The 22,254-nt window shown below is 50.9% G+C and overlaps 1 protein-coding gene across 1 annotated transcript in view; it reads right to left on the bottom strand.

Annotated features, from left to right (window-relative positions):
- Positions 1-29: 29 nt before the first annotated feature.
- The window catches only part of LOC119111325 (protein unc-80 homolog), a gene marked incomplete in the record, with an annotated part of 30,248 nt that continues 8,023 nt past the window's right edge, over positions 30-22,254 (bottom strand). Inside the window, 10 exon segments of the mRNA XM_037235139.1 lie at positions 30-35; positions 338-447; positions 737-909; positions 1,986-2,150; positions 2,583-2,668; positions 2,983-3,159; positions 4,630-4,781; positions 9,204-9,435; positions 17,960-18,125; positions 18,887-19,032. Coding sequence (XP_037091034.1) covers positions 30-35; positions 338-447; positions 737-909; positions 1,986-2,150; positions 2,583-2,668; positions 2,983-3,159; positions 4,630-4,781; positions 9,204-9,435; positions 17,960-18,125; positions 18,887-19,032 — 1,413 coding nt within the window.

Raw genomic sequence — 22,254 nt, 5'->3', positions numbered from 1 at the left:
AAAAAAAACATAGGATACACAAATCTCCTCTACACCTGAAACATTTCCAGGGACCAGCAGCCACGGCAAGGACTGACTCCTCTTGTCTACCAACAGACCCACCACGTCACAAAGCTACCCGCTGAGCCTACATTGATCCTGGCAGTCCAATCAAGCTGGCCAGCGCTGACGGTGTCCAGGGTCCGGCGGCCCTCGGCGGCCCGGCGTGGCTAATTGGCTGCCGTCTGGCGCGCCTCGATCCGCATCCGGCCTGACCCCGGCACCCCGGGCGTCGGTCCGGCCGAGTATCCGGCCTTCTGGTCTGACCGGATGCCCGGGCGTCGGTCTGACCGTGTACCCGACGCCTGGTCTGGCCGAGCACCCGGGCGTCGGTCTGACCGAGTACCCTGGCGTCCGTCTGGCCGTGTACCCTGGCGTCTGGTCTGATCGGGTGCCCGGGCGTCTGGTCTGGCCGAGCACCCGGGCGTCGGTCTGACCGAGTACCCGGGCGTACGAGCTGACCGAGTACCCTGAGGTCTGGTCTGACCGAATACCCGGGCGTACGGTCTGACCGAGTACCCTGGGGTCTGGTCTGACTGAGTACCCTGAGGTCTGGTCTGACCGAGTACCCGAGTGTACGGTCTGACCGAGTACCCTGGGGTCTGGTCTGACCGAGTACCCTGGCGTCTGGTCTGACCGAGTACCCGGGCGTACGGTCTGACCGGGTGCCCGGCGACTGACCACGTGTCCGACTCACCGCCGGTGTACATGTGGTCTGGCGAGGGCGGCGGCGCCTCGCGGGCGGCTGCCTCGCGGCGCTTCGTTTCCGGACTCTGGTAGAGCGAGACCTCAATCTTGGGTACTGGAAGCGAGTTGCTGCGCTTCCGCGGAGCGTCCTCCTCCGTGCCGTCGTTGGTCATCTCGCGCAGTCTGGGGAACAGGACGGTTTAATGGGCGCGGTGCGAGCGGCGGGAATTACGGGCTGCTGCTGAGCCAGGCGCTATGCCTGTAGCGCCGGGACTGTTGGCGAGGGACATTTATCTTGGTAGGTATTCTGGATCCCCTCAGCTTGCATTTTGTACCTGTCTAGTTTCAAATAGCAATCTGGATTGGCTTGCACAACACCCGCTGTCGTCGCTGATGTGTCGTTAGTTAGCAGCATATGATGAGCAGAGCCATGATCATGAACAATCGATTTGGTCCCTGCTTCACCACAAGGCTAATGCGATGCTCATTGCAAGTAGGACGAAAATGTCCGCCCCTCCCCCCCCCCCCGCCCCAGCTCTACACACCTCACCATATCAGTCAGATGAAAGGTGGAACACATGTTAGCTCTGAGACAACATGGTACTAACTCTGAAGTTCTCGAGCTGACAGGCCAAGGCGGCGGCGATTCATATATGTGGTTAAAGGCCCACCCAAAAATAAGTTGTTTGTGTTACGTGTGCGCATATTTGCGCATATTTTTCTGTTTTTTTTTGGGGGGGGCGTGTCTTTTCTTGTTTTCTTGGCAGAAACTTGCCCTTTACGCCATGCTAACGTTGTACAGCTTCGGCTGGCTTCACTTACCTGAACGACAAGTACACGGTATCGGCATTCTCAGTAAGGCGTTGCTTTAGTCCATAACTTCGGGCCCGAAGAAAACCTCAGCATGGTCAATATCACCGTTGTTCGATGCACGTTTTATTTGAAATATTCCCCACAGAATCTTAACTGTCCTGCTTTTCGTGGGCCTAATACACTGCAGTTTGGTGAGCCCAATATTTTTAAGCTAATAGTCAAGGTGTCCTTTCTTGAGGTCAGGTCAACCCCAGTAGCTGCACGTGAAATATTGGAGGTAAGACACTTCGCCTTTGACAGAGGCTTAGCAGAGGTCTTCCCCTAATATGAAGGATATGCAAGGGCAGAGAACCAAACCATATGCATGTATGGTCGTAGTCGGTGAGAGCCCCTCTCGCAAATTGGCATTGTCCCCCGACTAAATGCAAGACACGGCGAACGCTGACCTGTAGAATAGGAACTGGACGGCCCAGAAGACACCTTCCTCCACCCATTGCGGAATGAAGAGGCAGCGCAGCACAGCCACGTCCGTGAAGGTGGCCATCGTGAGGTCGACCAGGGTGGAGGGCGTGTGGCTGGCGCGGGAGGAGGACGGCTCCACCGCCGCTCCCCTGCTCGCCAGGACACAGCCACATTGGGAAACTGCTTCAGTAAACGGCTTAAAAGACACTTCTGGGCGGTCAAGAAAAAACAGCGCTTGGAGTGGAGACGGTCTCCCAATTTAAAAGGGCGATTTAACACGAGGAATCGTGACAATGCACTTAGTGGGCTCGTACCGGAAGGGCAAAATTCATAAACAGGTGAAAAGCGCGGCAGCGATGCAAATATGACAAGTTACAACGCTAAGCATGGGTTCGTGCTCCTTATCTATGGTCAACACTGGCTTGGCGATCACAAATCGCAGAGTTTGCCATCCCAAAACCATAAAGCACAAAGCAAACATCACGCAGCATTACAGTCAAGTCTCTGGGTATGCAGCCAACCGGCTCCCCTGGGTCACAGGACAGCGGGTGGCCGAACCCGACCCGTGGTGGGTCGCTGACCCGTGCTCGCCGACAGCAGGACGATTGGACTCATGCGGGCTCGTTCGATTCTCGCTGACCTGATGCCCCAGCATACGGGACGGCACCTGAAAAGTGGCGTTGTGGCTGCAGCACCTATTTCTTCACGACATGACCGCAGGACCATGGGCCGCGAGGGACATGATGAAGACGTAGCATCCCTCGAATATACAAAACAACAACGACACGACAGACACTCAGTGATTTACATATCTAACACAATTCAAAATGTACATCGGACATTTAAGCAAGTCGCAGACGTCTTAGCCTTCTTCAGCCCCACACACACCACAACATCCCGTCGAGAGCGAGCGAAGTTCCTCCGCCAGAGCCAGCAGGCAGCCACCACGCAAGGCAGCCCACCGGTTGCGGGCTGCCTTACCTTATACACCTTGGGCCGCCTCTGCGTGTCATCCTCGTCCTCCTCCGGCAGCGAGTCCAGCCGGAAGATCATCACATGTTCCTCCTCGATCGAGGACGTCTCCTCGGGGATGGTCTCCGGGAAGGAGGCGGCGTGCGCCTCACGGGGGGTGGTGACCGTTGCGCCGCGCGCCGCCGCCTGCGAGCGGTGCCGGCCGTCAGCCGTTGTGTCCCCCTTCCCCTCCCTCCCCCGACCACACCACGACTAGCCGGCCGCAACACTCCTCGGGCGAGTCTAATGCGATTACATATAATAGGCGGATATCGCTGACAGCCTGATTTTCTGATTTTAGGACTTAAGTTGGCAAGGCAGAAGTTAGTGCGACGTAAGCTGGTTGGACTAAATGGGAATGCTCTACATTTGGAGATATAAAAGTAAGCACCAAATACGATGACATATACTCAATGATATACACTCATTTTATTGGTATGTTTTACAGTACGTTATTGGTTGGCCATATATATATATATATATATATATATATATATATATATATATATATATATATATATATATACTTGCATTATATTGGTACACTTCTAAGGGGAAATGCTGCTCTAGACAACACAGATTCTCTAATCAGTAAGTATGCTCCCAATGCGTCATTATTTCACTGCGCCATCGTTCCTAGCATAGCAGTGATTGAATACCGATTAACGGCCGTTATATCTGGAAATCGTGCTCACGAACGCCAGATATCAACGAATCGACAATTGTACTTTTACTGGCCTGGATCGCTGGATGGCCAATGAAATGACAGGATTTGAATGACGTCATTATGGCATCATGGATGCCAGGGTGACCTTGACATAGTCTGCACGACAAAGTCCGCGTATCTTTGCAGACGTGTAGCTCACAAAGAAAAGAGGTTAAGGTATTAAGAGGCGCAGTGCTGTGAACTGCACCAAATAATCTTCAAGCTGCTAATTGCAGTTCAAAACCAATACAAATGTGGAAAACTCTCTTTAATTTCGTTGGACAAAAGTTCGCCGAGAGGTAGTTAGTCACTTAAGAGTTCGCGAGGACAAAAATACGTCGTGCTTAAGTTCGTGCAGGGCCAAAGTTCGTCGAGGAAAAAGTTCATCATGCTTGTTAGCACAGGCCAGTCGCTCGTTGACGGCAAAAGTACGTCTGGTGGAAAAGTCTGTTTGAGAAGTCCATAAATGACAGACTTTTCATGCGGATATTTCGAGTATTGGACTAGTTGGAGCCCAGAACTGTAAGAGCAAGAAGAACCTCAGGTGTGACTCTGGCGCGTCAAAATATTTTGTGTGAGATGATATATCTAAATGACCAGTAGGCCTAGCCTTCAAGCTTCCTAAGAGCAGTGAAGTAGGTGCTGACAAAACAAGTTAAATGCGATGTGCCTCAGTCTGCTTTAAAGACATCGTGCACCGAAATGACCATGGAACAGAAACAAGATCACCGCTCCACATCTGGAGTAGCACTGCGCCACATCACCCTTATTTTCCAGCTGCGTCCATCCCGCGGGCAAACAACATTCTCCATTTCTTGTGTGTTGTTCGCCCCCTGCTCCTCCCATATTCCATATCACCTTCGCAGGCAAGCCTCCACTGCCATGGCAGCCGCCAGTTCGTCCGAGCCCACCTCCTTGGTGGGTGGCTCGCAGCTGAAGCTGAGGTCAGAGGGTGGCTCGTGGCGGGCGCTCCAGCCGGCCGGCTGGTTAGCATCCGACGCCTCGTCGCCGATTCCGCAGCGGGCCGATGCGCCCTCCTCCGCCGCCGCGGCCGCCTGCCGGCCTGCAGACGGAGACAGCGCCGGTCAGAGACGCCCCGGGAGAGAGCGGAGACAGTCGCCTGCCGGCCTGCAGACGGAGACAGCGACGGTCTGAGACGCCCCGGGAGACAGCAGAGGCCGCCGCCTATCGGCCTGATTGTATCGGAAAGCTACAAGTTTTTTTCTAGAACATAGGTCGATGTAACACTTAAGGACAACTCGGGACGCATAGTGATCTGGTTTGACCGCTTATCCCATTTTCTGAGGACGCGGTGCTTACGATGCTCTTTAAACTAAATGCAATCGAAAGCCAGCTCATCCCCGTGCAGAGTAAAAAACAATCATCGTTCGGATCTTTTCAAGATGGGTCGTGAATTGAATTTGACCTTTGGCGGACCACGCAAAGCGGCACGCCATGGACCGACCGGCCAGCATCGTACGCCCGGGCGTAATCGGCTGGCCCCGTCAGCCACTCCGTCCGTCACCTGGAAACCCACCGAGACTCAAGCTATGTATGCGTGAAGAATGCGTTTTGATCGGCCTTGCGCACGTGACATCCATGCCGAGTCATGCAGACAGGGAGCCAAATTATTTTATAATAACATGGTGTGCGGACAGATAACGTCACGTTCAGACTCTTCGTTTATAGCAAGTTATGCTATTGAGTATGAAATAAACGTCAGTTCATGTGAATAGCAAAAAATGAAAAAAGCAGCATAAAATCTTTGTTTGTTTGTTTCGCACTTTCAACTTTGCACAATTAAGCCGTCATTATTAATGCTTTGTGCTGCATTCATCCTGCACGGGAGTACTTTGGATGTTACAGCATTTGTGGTCATTGATTTAACTGCAGCTCAACGGGTTTTTCCAGGGTTAATCACAACTGTAGCTGTGAGTTCCTTTCAGCGTTCGTGCGTTTTGTTTTTGTTTTGCATCTCAGCCTATATTATAGGCGTTGCTCCATTTTGTGGATTCAATGAGATGTCACACGGATGAGGAGTACGCCTATGAATGACAATGACACGGTAAGGTTAGATAGACTACGCGAATTACAAAACAAATCAGAGGATCATTCGTATAAAGATAGCGTTTGCGCATATGCACGACCAATAGGCCATGACTGAAACGAACAACTTGGTACCTCCGTAGTCTGCTTCGTGGAGCATCGTATAAACTACGTCCACAATTTATCTGTTTACTAACTCGCACTGCGGTCGGTGCAGCTGCGAAGCATGTTATGTGACGCTAGCGTTTGATCCTGTTCCGGGCATTTCAGGTTTCCATATTCTGTAAGGCGTTTAATAGTGCCTCCAACTGCGATGCATGGGCCTTTTCCATGAAAGGTTGTGAGGAAGTGCAATACTTATGACAGAGCATGTCGAAAAGGTAGCATTTTTATATCTGGTAAGGTAACAAAGGGTAAAGCAATGAGCTGGTTTTGCAGTTGGTAGAAACTTTTCTACATCGGTATCACCTTTTCCTAGCTGTTACTGCAGCTGCAGCTGTACTGCAGCTGTTAAACTGCTTTAACTTGAACTGGTGATGCAGAGAATATTGCATGCATATCTACATATGTATATATATATATATATATATATATATATATATATATATATATATATACAATATATATATATATATATATATATATATATATATCACTGCCAGCACTTTAAACACCATAAACATGGAAACATGGGTTGGAGCATACAACGTGTGACATTACTACTGCTCTCTTTTTTCCTCTCTTTCAGGCCCTCAGTCACCATACTGCTAGTCTGGTATTCTGTACAAGTACAAGCGTCCAAACCTCCTCACCATTCACTGTTTACTGAAGGCCACATGCTCACTGCATGATGGTTACTCGTGATCGTTAGCAATCTTTGTTTTATCTGAATTGGTAGAAAATGCATCTCAGGTGCCAAGCGACCTTCAAGAACTTCTCTTAGCCTAAGTGTAGAATGCTCCACACACCGACGAAACCACGTTGCCACGACCTCTCCAGCCCAACTTAATATAAAGGTTATCGAAGTACTGTGAGGACTAGGAGCGCACGACATTGCCATGTGCCCGAATCGTGGAGGACGACTGGTACGTAGGGTCGATGAACACGCGCCCGTCATTCAGACATTGCTTTAGAGTTCCTTAAAGATCTCGGAGGGACTGGTTTTAACATTGAAACTAATGGTTGCAGGTCGCGGTCACAGTTCCCGGCGCAGTGATCCGATCGCGCCCGGTCACTCGACACCGGCCGGTCACCGACACACGACACCGACACCCGACACCGGCCGGTCACCGACACACGACACCGACACCCGACACCGGCCGGTCACCGACACACGACACCGATGCCCGACACCGGCCGGTCACCGACACACGACACCGAACCAGACACCGGCCGGTCACCCGACACACGACACGACACCCGACACCGGCCGGTCACCGACACACGACACCGACACCGACACCGGCCGGTCACCGACACACGACACCGACACCAGACACCGGCCGGTCACCGACACACGACACCGACACCAGACACCGGCCGGTCACCGACACACGACACCGACACCCGACACCGGCCGGTCACCGACACACGACACCGACACCCGACACCGGCCGGTCACCGACACACGACACCGACACCCGACACCGGCCGGTCACCGACACACGACACCGACACCCGACACCGGCCGGTCACCGACACACGACACCGACACCCGACACCGGCCGGTCACCGACACACGACACCGACACCCGACAACGGCCGGTCACCGACACACGACACCGACACCCGACACCGGCAGGTCAGTTTATGGCGCGCCGCTGTGCGTGATCCGCTAATGTTCAAATACGAGTTGCAAATGATCTAGAATAGATCCCATCTGGTTTTTTGTGTTAAGCCTGAACGACCATACATTGGTCATGAATTTTATATCGGTTGTAGGAAAATCTAAGGTGCTTTTTCAGAAAATGAATTCAAATGTCAAACTAGGCCACTATAAGTACCTAAATGGCCTTAGATGCTATATTGATCGATGTGTTAACAAGAAGAGAGGAATTTAGGCTTTCGATGCACTTTTCCCAAACATTGCACTTCGCAAACTGCTTCCGCTAAAGCGAGTTGAAAAAAGGTTTCGTGGTGTGATCGCATATTTACATCTGCTTTTAGGCTCATAACTGTAGGCCGTATGGGTCTAACGCTTGCGGAATCGTATTTGGGTTGCAAACTACTCTATAGTAGTGTTTTCCGTAAAATCTGAAGGGGTGCCGTGTTGATACGCATCCATCTTCGGTCGTTTGTCGTGGAATGCCGCATAACTTAATAATCTGTCGGCGTAATCAAAGGTGAATTCGTAGCACGCGCCCACCAGCCGCGCCAATGTATGGCCATTGAAGCCAGGTGTCGAGTCGCGGTTCTCACATAGAGACACCACTCTGAATTAACGCACTTGTGCAGTTCGTTCCCTGGTAGATTACGATGAATACACACGGCTATCGCTAATAATCTAGCATGATTTGATGAAGATGGGTTTTATATCTAAGATTGCCATTCGTGGTTTCCTAAGGTACGTCATGATATAATTTCAAAAAGCTCCAATTCGCTTTCGCAAACGTTCCCGGCCTCCAAATGGCTGCCTCGCCCATCCGTTCTCTCCATTTCGCCGGACTAATTCGTTTTAAAGCCGGGAAAGGCCTGTTCAGCGGCGATCCGTCGTGGCGGCGGAGCGGCGCGGCGCGCCGTCGGCGGCGCCGGCCTCGGCCCAAATAGCGCGTCAGTCTCGACACCATGTTTCGCTCGCCGTTTCGGGCTCTCCGAAAACTAACAGACCAGCTTCTGGTGGAGCATAAAAATAGACAGCCTCTCGGAGTAAACTCCGCATTCTGGAGGGGCTGTGCTTTGCTGCTGCGCGCTGTTTCTGGAGCCTCGGCTGTGGGTAGAACAGGCCCGATACTGCAGAAGACCGTGTTTACCACAGCGTCCGCTGAGTCGATGCCGGGACACAGCTGTGACTACGTCCACATAGGTGCGCCAACCATAACCACCACCATTCAATAACGCGGGTTTGCAGTAAATATGTCTCCCTTTTCTCAACACGACTATCCATTGTCAGCAGCATGTGTGCGCACGAGCTCGACTCTTGGGAGGCAGGCAACAAGACTGAAGGCGGAGGAGATGGATGACAGGCGTTCTCCACAGTCGATGGCTGTCAGCATGAAGCCCATCAAGATGCTGACGCTTATGTAAAACCACCAAATGCCACCCGGTGCAGCAATGACTTGAGGCAAAGCGCTCGACAGGAAATATGTGTATGAACTACAGTATTGCTTCGCTCTTTATGAACATGCATATGGTTAGTTGGAAACGGGACCGATTCTACGCACCATGATCAGAAACGTCATCTTTCTGACGTCCGTCAGCAGGATGTACATGCCTGCCTCACCTTGGCGCCCTCCGCCGATGAAGACGTCGCCGAATATCTGGTTGGCCTTCTTGCCGCGGCGCGGCGGCGGGGCGGCAGGCCGCGGCCGCGCCGTGGCCGTGAAGCAGGCAACCTCGGGGTGCCGATACTCCCAGAGCGCCGACCAGATCTTCAGCCCGTTCTCAAGCCGGAAGTTGGCGAAGTCCGACTCCTTGAGCGAGTGCATCAGCGGCGTGAAGAGGTAGATGAATACCTGGCGGACACGTCGGCAAGTTGGGCGAGCTTATAGCCATGTCATGGCTATCATGATTATATGATATGATATGATATATATATATATATATATATATATATATATATATATATATATATATATAGGTATATACATGACCATATGATAGTTGAACTTATAATACAAAAAACAGAAGCTGAAACATTTTTTCTTTTACCGAGTTCAGAGTCCTTATGTTGAATTAACGACCTTCAGTATACTTACCAGGATGCACCTACTGGCTAAATGACTTTGTAGTGCTAAACAACGATATGTTGACAATACTCAGTATTTTCATTTGTGTTCATTCCCAACAGCTCGTGTCTTGTGGACGAACACGGAACAGAAGATTAGTTTTAGTGTCTCAGTTGTTTTTTCATAGACGCCTCATAGCTTCCAAAAATATGACATCATGGGTTTATCTTGTCTTGGTTTGAAAGCGGATCATTTGGTGGCGGAAAAACAACCACTTATAGCCCACAGCATCTCCCTGTCAGAGCACATATTGCCCGAGCCCATAGATGGTACCACTTCAAAGTTGCTCCAGGAGGCTGCGAGAAGGGAGCAACTTTTTCAGCTGTCCATGGGCTTCTCTCGGAAGTACCGGCCACTGGGGCCAAAGACAACACTTCATTGATTGGTGTGATGGCAATGCTCCAGGACTCTAAAAAATTTAATGTTTTATTCTTCTGCTTGCAGTCGAAAAATGTAGTGAAACCAGCAGGTTCTAGAGGGGGATGCCACTCACCCCCTTGGGCCACCCATGAAATATTTGGGTCCCCACTTGACACCAAAATATCATGGTGAAGGGATAGCACGAGCGGGACCCACGTTTCGAAGGGTATTTTGCTTTGGTCTAGACCGTTTTGGCAATGAACTGCGACATAAAAATGGCAATGCAAAGGTTTGCATTCGCGATGAGACAGTGACCTGTGTCTGCCAGCGGTCCCAGCACCGAGCGAGGGACCCTTCACGCCATTTCAACCAGGGGCCAATAAGGTGAATTGGCGTCTTGGAGCCATTTACCGAACACCTTGCGCCGGTGAAGAATCAGTTTGAGTCAGCGGCGGTCCCTTTTTCGATCATGTGCCGGCTGCCCGGTTTAGAGGGCTTGCTGCATCAGTGACGGGACGGGTGTTGATCATGTGCCGGCTGCCCAGTTTAGAGGGCTTGCTGCATCAGTGACGGGACGGTTGTCGATCGTGTGCCGACTGCCCAGTTTAGAGGGAGTGCTGCATCAGTGACGGGACGGGTGTCGATCATGTGCCGACTGCCCAGTTTAGAAGGCGTGCTGCATTAGTGACGGGACCGGTGTCGCCGTACCGAACGGATCCCGCTGAGGGTCTCTGGATCGACCAGGGCGCCGCGGTCTCTGTATCGCCAGAAGAGCAGCTGCTAGATACCGCGAGCTGCGACGGGAAGGCCTTCAGCTGCTGACTAGGAAGTTTTAACTGTGCAATTTTGAGGTTGATCCTCCGACCGAAATCAGCAGTTAGAGCAGTACGGGCAACTGCGATTACGCCAACGCGTCGTGATTCCGTGGTGTTATCTGTTCCGAACATCAATAAAACAAATCGCAAAAGTAAAATCTACGGTCCAAAACATCTTCTACGCGTATCCAAACTTATTTCATAAGGCGTTCAAGAGTAGATTTTCCTATACACAGTCGTTTTTGACAACCTCAACATACAACAGCAGAAAATTGATCTTTCCAAAAACATGATTAGCACGCGCCCGGGTGGCCGCCTAGATACCCTTCACTCGGGTGGGGAGGGTCAATTTGACCCCCCTAATATCTCGGGAACTAAGAAAGCTAAAGACACCAAATTTACAGGTTATGTTGGCCTGTACGTGAACTCATTGAGGTCAAAGTTTCAGGTTCCTAAATTATGACCTTTGGGTCAAAAAAGGTCAAACAAGGTGAAGTTCGAGGATGGTCTCCAAAGTGCCCCCAGAACCTAGATAACCGTTTCTAAGCAGAAGATTAAATTCTCATTCGAGGTAAGCGACCTTGTTTGACCTTTTGAAGGTCAAGGTGATCGAAGTGATAAAGGATTGATTTGAGTTTTGCATTTGACTAAGCGACAAAGATTGGGCCAGACAGTATGCTCCTAAAACAAAATGTTGACCGGGGTCATTTTAGGTCATTGACCTGTCATGACCTCTAAGAAGTCCATGGAAGATACATAATGCGGTTCCTGCCATCAATAAACTCGAAATGAGCACCAAAAACTATTCCATACAGCAAGCCCCAGAGTAACAAAACAGGCCGGTTTTGACCTTGATGTGACCTTCATACCTGATGGTGGTGATGGATGGTGATGATGATGATAGGTCAATGTAATTTGCTCATTCAACTGTTGTGCTTTCCTAAGAAAGCATCTCAGAGACGTATGGCTTCGTTTAACACTTCATTGTTGGATCAGATCAAACGATTCCCTAGAAACTGCCTTCGCTGAAACCATGGTCTGACTTTGAGCTGCCATAGGTCAGCGACCGTGCAAGATACACATACATTTTTGATGCCAAGCGATCCGCTATTCAACTGCCTACAGCTATGCAAAATTTGGCGCGGCTACGCAGCGCCGTTCGGAAACCAGTCTGGAAACCTTCGGGGGTCTTTGACCCCCACTCGAGCGCGTGTTAAATCTTGTGGCTTACTTTGGGGCGTTTTAATGATCGGTTTACCTGCAGCCAGGGGTCAAAGTCAGAGGTCTCAGCCCCTTCTGACTTGCTCATTCGCCACACCACATCGCTTTACATCAGATGAATTACAAAATATCTTACGAAGAAAAACTGTTGTTTTTCTGGTTGGTGTTATTCTGACAGCATTTAAAGACAACCCTGATGGAATGAATTCTAACAGTGTGTCTGCTATCTTGAAGTCTAGTGGATTGAAATGCAAGATCCTGAATTTTGTGATAAGTGTACCACTTATCAACTATTCACAGTCCAGTCCAACTATTCTGCAATGCTGAGTACTTCATCTATCAGAAAAGCTTTATTAGTTGCAGTGATGACACCAAGACGTGCTGACTGTTCGACATGCCTGTAGTGTGTGACGTGCATCTTTTATCGTAAATGTGTGGATCAACCAGATGATAGTTTCAGTTGTCAAGCACTCACTTTAACTTGTATGCAATGATTTTGAACTAGAAGATAAATCGCACGCAAATGCCCTTTAACCTACATAGCGTCTAGGAATCACGTCTATGTCCGCCATTCGTAAAAAAGAAAATGTATTTATGGTAACTATTTTTGTCTAGCACACATGCCCTTGTAAACCACACTCGAATTATGACCAAAATAAATCGAGGTTCTCTATACCCACGCCTTGTGCTATACTATACTATATACTGTGTATGAGTTCTCTATACCCCGTAAACTTCTCTACGTATGGGTTCCATACGCCCCATACACTTCCCTGTGTATGGGTTCCCTATGCCCCATACACTGTCCCTGCGATTCCCCAGTGCTTCCTTGCAGCTAGCTCTTGGCCGCTTCTTCCCACGCTGATGCCTCGCGATGCACACGGCTCTGCCTTATCGATATTCGACTATCTGCTCAGCACATCCGTACCCGGCATATATTTCTGGTGACGTCACTCCCAACCGGAGCGAGCCAATCACACGCCTGCCGACCGGAGCCATTCACAGTCACACGACTGCCGTACTTAAATCAACGGCACGCCACACGGCTGATGCAGTGGAGCCAAACAGAGGGCCTCATGACTAATGTTCCACAGCCAGACAACCAAACGTCTGGCTGTACCGGAATCAAACACGAAACCTCACGACTTAAGCACTGCCGCGCGACATGCAGGGCTGCATACACCCAAACACGCAGCCCCACGGCTGCTGAACCAGCGCCAAACACGCAGCCCCACGGCTGCTGAACCAGCGCCGAACACGCAGCCCACGGCTGCTGTGCCAAAGCCAAACACGCAGCCCACGACTGCTGAGACGGAGGCAGACACGCAGCCGACGACTGCTGTAACGGAGCCAAACACGCAACCCACGACTGCTGTAACGGAGCCAAACACGCAGCCCACGACTGCTGTAACGGAGCCAAACACGCAGCCTCACGACTGCCACACTGGAGCGTGGAAGTCACGGCAGCATTATTCAAACACGCAGCCTCACAGTTACTGTGCCGGAGCCAAACACGCAGCCCACGACTACTGTACCAGAGCCAAGCACGCAGCCTTACGACTGCCCTACTGGAGCCGAACATGCATTCACGCAGTGCCACCCTGCCCTGGAGCAGAACACAATGCAGTTTTATTGTAGCAAAAACCTTAACACCACGGTTGGTGCCGGAGCGAAACGTATCGTCACACAGCTACCTACATGAGTGACAGAAACGCCTAAGATGCATACACAGCAGGGGCGGCGCCGCGATTTTTGAGTTTGAAGGCAGGATTTTCCAGGGGCCTCCTTAACAACATGGGGTCTTCTTAAAGGGGGCCTCCTGCGCAGTGTCGTATTCAAGGGGGATGGGCACCGAGGGCGTTGGTCCCCATATCAAACCGTTGCATGCATCATAGCTACGCAAACAGATGCCGACATTTGAAAATACAGAATAGAGGCCCTCTAATAATTCAGTGAAGAGTCTCGCTATTCCAAAAACGGCATCCTAATCCAGAACTGCAGCCATCTGTGACATAAAAGGAGCCTCTCGCTCTAGGAATGCACTGCCACCACGAATATCAAGGGTGACTCCTAACCCAGAACAGCGGCCTCATCGTTTATAACGGGGCGTCCAAGCCAGCAAAGGGACATCCTTAACACAATATTAGGCCGATTAGGGTATTGGCTACCTTAACCATAAAGGCTAGCTCATGATCCAGAAGCGGGTTTCTTGATCTAGCAAAGGATCTTCTGAGCATGATGACCCCGAGCCTTTCCATCTCAGGCCACCTTGATCCCAATGTTAGTTCTCTACGGTTAGCTACAATGCTTTTGTAATTGGGGGGGGGGGGCACTCCTTTTGCCACCCCCCCCCCCGTCCCTGCTGCGCGGCCCCTGATATACAAAACACCTCTGCAGTTGCTCCGAATGGAAGCGCTCTATCAAAGGTTCTTCGCAATCGATTTTAACGGACCAAACATTTATATCACAGCTGCCTGATAAGCCGTTTTCATAATTATTATTTGAAGTTTGACCAAAAAAGAAACCCGCTAAATATCAGCCAGCCAAAATTATCAAAGGAGCTATCGTACCCGTCGCACCATCACCACATCGCAGAGGACTACCCCGTACCTCGTCCTCCTCAGTTTTACTCCGCAGAAGACAAGTGAGTGTTGATCAAGCCCTAGGTGTATCCATCGGACTGCAAGCACGCGCGGACAGCAAGCTCTTCAGCAGGATCCACAAGTGCATTAGAGTCCCGGGGGTGCGGCGAAGGTGATGCCCGGAGTGTCTGAGCGAGTGACCGGCTAACATATGCGGACTTTTGCGGACTTTAACACATGCGGACATATCAGCGGAAGTTTTGCCCGAACCACTGAACGTGTCACACTGGCCAATAAATGTAGCTTGCTTGTGTTGCATGAGACAATCGACTCATGCATGAAAACTGAAGTCTCGTCCAAAAGCACAACACTCATCCATTATATATCACATACGACGCAGTTTTCGAAATGAGCACTGCAGTGCAGATCATCCAGCTTGCACACTATTTGACCGTTCACGCCATATTGCTAATGAGAACAGGATTTCCACGTCATAAAATCCCATTGTTCCAGACCCTAAAACCAACGCTAATACGCCTGCCTTATTCAACAAAGGATAGCCGATTGATCAAAGAGCTCGGATCGACACGAGCCCACTCAAATCTGACTCGCGGCCGCGCCGCTCAATACCGGGCCAGAGACGTGAATCCGGGTCGAAGCGCTCGGACGGACGACGCGTCCTCGGAGCAGGCTTCGCAGGGCCAGGGCGCTCCCCGCCCGAACCGATGCGCCACGGCGGCGGCCAATTAGAACATTCATTCTTAAAGGCCCGCCTGGTCCAATGACACGAGTGCTTTAACCTGTTGAGTTGGCGTAATCGGTCTGATTAGAAAACGTGGCTGACGCTAAACTCCTGCACTTTGAAGTGTGATAAGTTGCCGGAAGTCTGCGTCGTCGTCATGCAGAGCCCGCGAATGGCCCCTGCGGGACCAGGCTAACGTGGCAGATCGATCGGTAGGTCTGGAGCGCATCGGATTCTGCAGGGAGCAGGCACGCGGGTACCACGTCCGGTGCAGTGGTGAACGTCCGGACAGCGGACTCCGTCGAGCGGTCAGCTGTCTGGATTCCGCTTGGTGAAGATCGGCAGTCACTCTGACGCTGCTTACTGAGAGACCGTCAACAAAATGAACACTGCTTACTGTAGAACTGTCAAAGGCATGGGCACTACTTACTGTCGGCCTCACAAAATCTGAACGGTGCATGACCTTTTAAAATCTTGCTTGACAACAGGTTGTAATGTTAACCCTAGTTCTGATAGGAGTGATGTAAGCCCCCAAGGTTTTTTGAGGATGCCTCTCCAGTATATTGTGCAATCACACCCATACTTTAATTCTAGTCCATGGGGCAGTCCTATGGTCCTATGTCCCATGTCCTACGGTCCTATGGCTAGGCCTATAGTCCATTGCACGTATTTTGGCCGCGAAAGTGTTTCTAGCTTCTCTTGTTCTCGAGCAGTGATGGTTTTTGAGGAACGCTGCGCGGTCTGTGGCCGGCACGGACGGCGGACGGCAACTGACGATGTCGCGGAACACACGCGGCGAGCCGATATTGTGACATCAAAGCGCGCATGCCAGCTTTTTGTACGTGTCAGTTGTTGCGAGATCAGACGCATCCAATTTCGTTAGAAATACCAGTTTTCTCGAAAGTACTTCTTAACAGCGTAGAATTTCCATTTGGAAGCTATAGAAGTAATACATTTAATCCGCTTTCCTATTTGGAACGCATGCATTCTGTAATGTTTGAAGCACACTAAATTGCCAAATTGCTTGTAGAATAAATACTTCGAAACATTAAAACACCCTGTTTAGACAAAAAAGGAAACAAACATGAAGCTATCATTCCGCAAATTCAACACAACGTTACACTATGCCTTTGTTTTTTCATCTGTAACGTTCAACACGGTGGCTTTTTTCGATGTGCACTTCGGCATTTACAATAGGAGCATTACATGACTCATAAAAGCGCACTTTTTAAAACTTCACCAGATGCGCTTCTCGGCAACAGGCCTTTGTCGCCCGCTGGGCCAACCACACACGTTCTTTTATTCGCACCAGTGGAAGTGTGCGCGGCGTTGTCATGATGACGATGGTCGCGACTGTAGGGAGAAGCGCAGTGCTGTTAAGAAGCGTTGACAGTGTATAATACCTTATGATAAATGCCGGTTCTGAGGTTTTACTAATGTGTGCTTTTGGTGGGACACTATATATATATATATATATATATATATATATATATATATATATATATATATATATATATATATATATATATATATATATATATATATATATATGTTAAGCGTCCACCATAACGTGCCGCAACGTGGGACACTAACGGAGCCATGTATCATAAGCGCAGGCCCAAAACTCATATATAGACGTACTCAAAGACGGTTCAAAGTTTGTATTTACTATTCGTAACAATGCTCAAAATTAAACGAGGAACATGCTTGTGCAGGTTTTCTGTCGCCAAGAGGCATGGTCTTGTAGATATAATGATGATATAATGAAAAGCCAATAAGTGGGGTTTTCTGGAGAACTTGACCGATAATCTGGCAAAGTGTGTTAAAATTTAATCTGACAGCATCAAAACTAAATCCAATCGCGGGATGTCGTTAAGGTCAATCCACTGATGTTTTCTGCTAAGCTGTATCTCTATTACTTGGAAACGCGAAGAAGGGGAAGGACTCGCGTCGGCCCCCCATCCCTATCAGTCCCGTGTATGAAAAATGGCGTATCAGGGTGAGGGTGACACGTTATGTTTTGGTACTTTTTCTGCTTGATGTTACGAGTAAAATCACACAGTTTTCTCCACAACCTTTTGGATCACCTTGTTGAAAAAGCTGAAAGAAACCTTTTTTCTCTTAACACCGCACGAAAAAACCGAAAGAATTATCATCTTTACCTGGCCGACGACTACTATGAATCCGAAAACAAAACCAAAAACGGGCGAAACCACCTTGTAATAAGCCGTCGATAGGCCGTAGAAATCTCTTGCTGTGAAGCCGTCTTAAAAAATGTTCTACCTCAACCGGTGAGAATGAGAAAAACGTTCTTGTTTGTTTAATTCGTTAGCGCTCAGATACATCATGCATGTGTAGCCTTCGCACATTCCGTAACAATGCTTACTGGCACGTGTACGAATCCGCACCAATTTACAGGAGCGATCAATTACACGCAGTCCATACTCACAGCAAGTAAGACAGACCGACCTCGGTGACCTCTCTGCGCTCCACCCTTTGACGGGTGGGGGCGCGGCCGACCGGAACCTCACCTGGATGCTGGTGATGGGGAACAGGTAGTGGAACGGAGACGTGTTGAAGATGCCCATCTCGAGGTCGGCGTCGCGGCACTCCTCGGCGGCGTCCAGCAGGATCCAGTGCAGCGTGTACAGCAGCTTGGTGTCCACGGCGCCGAGGCCTTGCAGGTTCGACTCTCGGCTGCCGGCGAAGCAGCGCAGCTGAGACCAACCCAGCCGCCCCCTTCGGGCTCTCAAGGTCACCATGTGACCTTGAGCCACCATTACCATCACCATGACATCTGTATCCATCACAACGAAATGTTATTCCCAGCGGCAATGGTAGAGCAGGAACGACACTGCAAAGGCTTCGCTTACAAATTTCCAAAATCTAAAAACTTACAATAACTGTTCCTGTATCGTAAGTGTCTCTACACCTATGCTCATTGTAGCCATGGTCACGGTATTACGTATTTGGTATTCGGTATTTGGAACACCATTAGGTCTTTGGTATTTGGAGCTTAGGTATTTGGAGCAGTCCGATGTCCCCCATATGTCCCAGGTAACGGATTAAACCAAACAAATCACGCCTGAGTCGGACATGACGAGATGTCGCGACGCCTGGCTTTGCAACCGCAAAGGTCAGTAGCACAGAGTAGCCGAGCCCACAGCATCAGCTATAGAGACCTTAATAATAATGACTTTGGCTGGGTTTGTCGGAAAGATCAACGAAATGATCGAGCCGTGCCGGGAATTTCCACCACGTTGACCATCCACGACCTGCCCTGTCAATATGGGACCCGAGTCTGAGTAATGCGCTGTGACGCAATCTCTCGCTGCGGCTGTTAAGTGCACACAGATCTCGTAAAACAAATGGAATCGACCGTCCCTTTGTCCAATCGACGCTCAACAATGCTTTCCAGATCGCAACACCTATTTTAAAAACATTGCCTCTGTTCTCACCGGTTGTGCAGAAGGCTTGCAGCACAGTGGACTACGTAGGGGAACGCAGTCTGGATGAGACGCCAGCGCGAGATCGACCTGATGGCGTCCGTCAGGCTCGGCGACAGGCCGAACAGAATGTTTTGCACGAGAACCTTCTCCAGACACTGAAGCCCAGCGGGTCATCGCGTTAGACCGCCAGTGACAACTTCTCGGGTGGCCGAGGGTCCAGGGGGTATTGTTGAGTTCGCTTAAAAGCCGCAGCCAGTTAGCACGCGCATCTCCTTTTCTGGTGCTACTGATCCCCTATCACTGTATTGACATTTACGACGATGAAAAGGTAAAGTTTATTTTTTTAATTCTAAGGGCGATTTTATCTAATGAATGGCCACTGCCCACGATTCAAACATCACACGAGAAGCCGCTTCCACTTAATCAGGCAAATAGTTACGACAGACACTCATGGGGAAGCGTCTGTAATTAATTTAAGTTACTAAAAGAATGTCTTACAGTGTTGGTACAGCAGAAAAACAGGTTGTGGATAGTTTCATCGTACACGGCTTACTCAACTCCGGCTTTTGCACACACAAAGTGTGACTTTCCGACTTTGACTCCCGACATAACCTGTTAAGTGGAATCGATTCCACCTTGACTAAACGACAGTCTGGCCAATGCCGTAGTTGGCTGCGCTCCCCGCGGAGTCACACATGTCTGCTGTCGCCCAAAACACATGCTTACAACAGCTGTGTTCGTCCTTCTCTAACATGATAAAATACAGCCTGGGCTAATCACGCTCAACTGAGCGCAAGTCTAACATCAAGAGCGATGCAGAATGAGTCGCCCGCAGGCCTACACAGCGCTCGGCTGGGCGTCGTTTGAGCGTGCCCGCAATCTGACGCCGCACTCGGCTGGATGTCCTTTGAGCGTGCCTGCAGTCTGACACCGCGCTCGGCTGGGTGTCGTTTGAGCGTGCCTGCAGTCTGACGCCGCGCCCGGCTGGGTGTCGCTTTGCGTGCCTAAGGTCTGTCACCGCACCCGGCTGAGTGTCGTTTGAGCGTGCCCATAGTCTGACGCCGCACTCGGCTGGGTGTCGTTTGAGCGTGCCTGCAGTCTGACGCCGCGCCCGGCTGGGTGTCGTTTTTGCTTGCCTAAGGTCTGACACCGCACCCGGCTGGGTGTCGTTTGAGCGTGCCCACAGTCTGACGCCGCGCTCGGCTGGGTGTCGTTTGAGCGTGCCCGCAGTCTGACGCCGCACTCGGCTGGGTGTCGTTTGAGCGTGCCCACAGTCTGACGCCGCACTCGGCTGGGTGTCGTTTGAGCGTGCCCGCAGTCTGACGCCGCACTCGGCTGGGTGTCGTTTGAGCGTGCCCACAGTCTGACGCCGCACTCGGCTGGGTGTCGTTTGAGCGTGCCCACAGTCTGACGCCGCACTCGGCTGGGTGTCGTTTGAGCGTGCCCGCAGTCTGACGCCGCGCCCGGCTGGGTGTCGTTTGAGAGTGCCTACAGTCTGACGCCGCACTTGGCTGGGCGTCGTTTGAGCGTGCCTGTAGGCTGACGCAGCACTCTGCTGGGTGCCATTGAGCGTGCCTGTAGGCTGACACAGCAGTCTGCTGGGTGCCGTTTCCGGCGATGCCCGCATCTCGGATGATCTCGGCTCTGGCGGCGGCGATGAATGATTCATCGCTGGTCAGCCGTCCATTACTGCCGGGTGCGTGCTGACCAGGCGCGGAGACGGCTCCTGGCGTCCGACTGCCACCATCCGTCACATCTGGCGCCGCTTTCGCGCCACTTAACCTCCCCTCGGCGGCTGACCTCCCCCGCTCGCGCCATCTCTCGCTCGCCCGCAGCGGATGCGGTCATCGCTGCTCGACGTCAGCTGGGGCCTGACTGGCGGCTCCAGTCGGCCCCCCTCTGGGCTGGGAGACGCTTGGGGTGACGGGCGAGGATTCACCGCAGAGTTGGACTGTTGCCGCGACAGCTACTGGCCACATCGACACTAGAGGGCGTGTTTGGTCTCCTGCTTTCCATTTGGACGGGGTCGTCCCGGGCCTTGCATCCGTGGTTAGGCTTGCGCTGGACTGAGTGGGAGCTATAGCCTGCGTAATTTTAGTTATATAAATAAGGATGGACAGCAGCGCATGTTGTGTGTAGTTGGCATATTTGCGTCTGTCAATGCGTGTGGTTAGAATCAACTTCATAGTCGGCAACAGAATCACTGCCATCGCAGAGTCGAGGTGCAATCGATTCCTTCGGAAAAGCATGAGACAGGAGTCGGAATCGGCGGTGGCTGTGGCCGCAGCGCACGTATTTAACAGATGCTCACAACCGCACCTCAGCCTGCCCAACGCATCTGCTATACTACAGCACGACAGAGCCAAGGCGAGACATCCTCCGTCGCCAGAAATGACGTCATAGCTCAATGACGTAGCACTACATCTATTTAGCATAGACATTAACAGCGTCAGCCATTACTTCCAAGTTATCCGAACTCAACATCGCGTCTATGGTTCTCAACGGAAATAAGTGCCTTAAATACCACTATGTCGCACTCTTACGCGTAGTCAAGCCCTAATGGACGGTACATCAGCCGAGACAGCTTTTCCTGTCCCGTCGTTTAACCGCGTGATGATTTTTTTTCTCGTGGGCCACAAAAAGATCGCTTGAGGCCAGACGGTTCTCGCCGTTGGAAAGCGCAAAACTTGAACCCGACTGGAGAGTTAACGAATGATGAGCACTCGTCAGCAATAACAACAATGCATGCATGAACACCAGCGCTGAAGTTCACAGCAGCGATGCAATGCGGGCAGCAGCAACACCACTGCATGACATCACCGCCATGCTATCCACTTTGTGGCAAGTTGTTTATGTTATCAGCAGCTTGTTGCCTTAAGGACGCGTCGAAACGCAACGCACTATCACTAGCGACACCAAAGTTATGAATCAAATAGTGGCATGTGGTTATTTCACAACAGTGACATGAATTCAGATATCGTGACGTAGCGCCGGTTTCGGAAACGTGGTTTTAGTGATAATGACATGATCGCGCTGGCAATGGGACAACTTCATTACTAACGACGCGGTTCATCAATAGGGGCATGTCGGCAATGCTTGAAAGTGTGCGCACCGTAGCTAATACCGCTGTGACCAGAAGTGCAGCTATCAAGCTGAAAGCGAATCGGAGCCTTAACAATCAGTGCAAGTGGGCCTTGCGTAGCATGTTGCAGACATATCGGCCCTACTAAGCACTCGTTATGTAAGCCCATAAAAGCCTCGGGGCAGCAGCATCGCGGACAGTCAGCCCCGGCCAGCTAGGCCGGCCCGGCCTCACCTTGCTCGCCTCCTTCATCTCCTGCCGGCAGCATGAGAACATGGGAGAGAGAGAGAGAGAG

Source organism: Pollicipes pollicipes, unplaced genomic scaffold (genome assembly GCF_011947565.3).
Source record: "Pollicipes pollicipes isolate AB1234 unplaced genomic scaffold, Ppol_2.1 Scaffold_7261;HRSCAF=8764_pilon_pilon_pilon, whole genome shotgun sequence".
In the NCBI taxonomy this organism is placed as follows: domain Eukaryota; kingdom Metazoa; phylum Arthropoda; class Thecostraca; order Pollicipedomorpha; family Pollicipedidae; genus Pollicipes; species Pollicipes pollicipes.
The sequence above is the reverse complement of the archived record's forward strand: the minus strand, read 5'-3'. Positions and strand labels throughout refer to the sequence as shown.